This window comes from Physella acuta, unplaced genomic scaffold, assembly GCF_028476545.2.
Source record: "Physella acuta isolate Inbredline_101_S28 unplaced genomic scaffold, ASM2847654v3 ptg000239l, whole genome shotgun sequence".
In the NCBI taxonomy this organism is placed as follows: domain Eukaryota; kingdom Metazoa; phylum Mollusca; class Gastropoda; family Physidae; genus Physella; species Physella acuta.
The window spans coordinates 149035-152933 of NW_026731758.1; the positions used below are offsets into that span (position 1 = coordinate 149035).

Here is a 3899-nt window from a genome sequence, read left to right on the forward strand (position 1 = left end):
ACAAATACGCTGCGCCACTAATATCGTTGGCTAAATAAACCAAGAACTGTACGACGGCACTACTGCGGTCGAGTTACATGAGCACATTGGGTACCCTGTGAGTAGTGTTTACAAATCCGCTTACATTTTTCTATTTTCTTCTTTAGAAATGGTGGTCACACGCCAAAAAATACAAAATTAACAACGTGTTGATAAATAAAAATAAACCGTGAGTGATCTCACCTAAACTTTCTCGAATATTCTTATATAAAACAACAGGGGATGGGAACTTGGGATATAGTTATGATTTTTAATCCATTTTAAATACTTAAACTTTTTAAAATAGAAAAGCATCTCATAGAAAAAAGAATTGCGCACCAAGCGAACGCCAAATAAAGATGTTCATAATAGTGCGCAATATTATTATTAGTACTTTATAAATTTACCTACGTTTTTTGAGAAATTGGAAGTAGCGTAAATTAGTACTTTCGGTCAACGGATATCACTCAAAATTTGAAAGAAAGTAGAGAATTAGATCTTTTACTTACATGTGAAATTTCATTTATCTATCTGAAATAGTACTCAAGTTATAGGCTTTTTAAAAATTCAAAGTAGAAAAAGTACCACTTCCGTTTATCGGAAATCGCTAAAAAGCTGATACGGATCTACGATTTTGATAAAATACTTATATATGAAATTTTATCAACCTAGCAGTGACGGTACTCAAGTTATCATGTTTACACACAGACAGACAGACACACACACAGACATACGGACAAGATTGCAAAATTATGTTTTTCCGTATCAGTGAGGTGTAAAACGTCGAGATTTGCAAAAATCTCTTGTTGTTTTTTTTGCACGATTACAAGACTTTCTCTCTATATATACGAGAAAGTAAAACTGTTTCGATCGCGGACTAGATCGCGGCGACGCGCGACGGGTAAGCTAGTGATTTATCAAAATGTATTGAGGAAAAAACTCCTCTATTATCCCTCTCTCCCTCCCCCTCCCCACTTAATAATAGGACATAGACGGGACGTGGGCGGCCCGACCATCGAAAAATATTGTTCGTCCCTGTGTAGGAAGGAAGAGATCGAAACTTCGACATCAATCATTGCTTTTTTAGTCGCCCACTCACCACATAAGGATTAAAGATCAAACGTAAACAAATAAAGTTGGACATTTGAAAACAACTAAAGTAGCTTCTACACTAATCTTTGGTATTTACTTGCTACTAAGTTAGAAATCAAACTTTAGTTTTGTTGAAAGCTTTGCAGTGCACTGAAACATACTTCACTCTTTTAAAATTTTTGAAAATCTGTTATCCTCATCCTCCACCACGGAAATACAATTAACATTAATCTTAGTCAGCTCCTTTTCAGTTTTCCCAAAATCCTCTTTTTGATGTTCTTCTTCTCTTATTCCCTGTCATTCACACACTCCACCATCTTTTGTATATTTCCATAATCTTACCAAATTACACCATCTATTATATCTCCCTCATTTTTTCCAATATTCACCTTTCTATACAGTTTAATTTGAGATCTAGCCACCGACTATTTTTAACTTGATCTCTATGATTGCTGATTGCTGATTGCTGATTGCTGATTGCTGATTGCTGATTGCTGATTGCTGATTGCTGATTGCTGATTGCTGATTGCTGATTGCTGATTGCTGATTGCTGATTGCTGATTGCTGATTGACGATCGACGATCGACGATCGACGATCGACGATCGACGAATGATGATTGATGATTGATGATTGACGATTGACGATTGACGATTGACGATTGATGATTGATGATGGATGATGGATGATGGATGATGGATGATGGATGATGGATGATGGATGATGGATGATGGATGATTGATGATTGATGATTGATGATTGATGATGGATGATGGATGATGGATGATGGATGATGGATGATGGATGATGGATGATGGATGATGGATGATGGATGATGGATGATGGATGATGGATGATGGATGATGGATGATGGATGATGGATGATGGATGATGGATGATGGATGATGGATGATGGATGATGGATGATGGATGATGGATGATGGATGATGGATGATGGATGATGGATGATGGATGATGGATGATGGATGATGGACGATGGATGATGGATGATGGACGATGGACGATGGACGATGGACGATGGACGATGGACGATGGACGATGGACGATGGACGATGGACGATGGACGATGGACGATGGACGATGGACGATGGACGATGGACGATGGACGATGGACGATGGACGATGGACGATGGACGATGGACGATGGACGATGGACGATGGACGATGGACGATGGACGATGGACGATGGACGATGGACGATGGACGATGGACGATGGACGATGGACGATGGACGATGGACGATGGACGATGGACGATGGACGATGGACGATGGACGATGGACGATGGACGATGGACGATGGACGATGGACGATGGACGATGGACGATGGACGATGGACGATGGACGATGGACGATGGACGATGGACGATGGACGATGGACGATGGACGATGGACGATGGACGATGGACGATTGACGATTGACGATTGATGATTGATGATTGATGATTGATGATTGATGATTGATGATTGATGATTGATGATTATGATTGATGATTGATGATTGATGATTGATGATTGATGATTGATGATTGATGATTGATGATTGATGATTGATGATTGATGATTGATGATTGATGATTGATGATTGATGATTGATGATTGATGATTGATGATTGATGATTGATGATTGATGATTGATGATTGATGATTGATGATTGATGATTGATGATTGATGATTGATGATTGATGATTGATGATTGATGATTCAAGATTCAGGATACACGATACACGATTCACGTTTCATAAATGATGATTGATGATTGATAATAGATGATATGTGATTTATAATTTATGATTGTGTCAAGAGTGAGTTGTCAATATTCCAATGCTTTGACGTCATAATGGGATAAGCAATGACGTTTTCCTTGTGATGTGAAGCATTACGCTAGACGTTTTTACTACAGAGAGTTTTTTGTTGCTAATTGATGAAAAAGGCTAAAAGACTTTGAATAGATCTCTGATCTACACACAATAGCATTCATTTAAGTTAGGATAATTTTCTGGCTATAAGACGGTAAGTAATTAGCTTGAATGCAGTAGGGAGAGTTTTCTCAAAGAGTGAGTAGCTCTAGATGCATAGGAAATATTCAAACGAAATCAGAGATGAGGATTTTTATATTTTTGCTTTGTTTACAAATGGCTAATGCAGGTTCGTATGATTCGTATAAACATTGTATCAATGCAGTAGTTTGTGTGCGCTATATGAACATTTTAGAAAATATGTTATTTTTAAAAAAAATGTTTGAAAGGTAACTTTTATAAAGTATATATATTGTTATGCTTTGATTATGTGCGTTTTTATCACATATTTACCGTATATTATAAAATGATGGTTTGGTATTTTTCTATGTTGGTTAGCGCTTTTGATCAATTGGGTAAGCCTGTGTATCATTTACTCCCATTCGTGCCCAAGCACGTGGGACAGATGAAGAAGAATTCAATTTTTGTTCAACGACAACGATATACATTGTGAAAGTGTGCCCCGCCGTGCTGAATTTTTTAAACGAGATCTAGTTTCACATTCAAGCAAGGACGTCCTTCAGACTCTAGCCTTGGATCCGAACTCTAGACTTTCTGAACTCGACTATCCTAGTACATCGTATCCAGCCAGTTCATAAAATATGCTAAATTGGTTTCTCTGAGAGATTTTATCATTTTATAAAATTTTTTTGTTTTAGTTTATGAGCTGTATTATTAATATCTCCAGCCTTTGTTTATTTTTTTAGCGTGCAATTCGAGTGTATTAGTGTCGCTGTTATGCGACAAGAGTG

The 3899-nt window shown here is 37.5% G+C and overlaps 1 protein-coding gene across 1 annotated transcript; it reads left to right on the forward strand.

The window, feature by feature from the left end:
* The first annotated feature begins 2125 nt into the window (after positions 1–2125).
* LOC131938223 (aspartate and glycine-rich protein-like) lies at positions 2126–2557 on the forward strand. The gene has a single exon (XM_059296143.1). It carries the CDS (start codon positions 2126–2128, stop codon positions 2555–2557), a length of 432 nt encoding a protein of 143 aa, XP_059152126.1.
* Positions 2558–3899: the final 1342 nt, after the last annotated feature.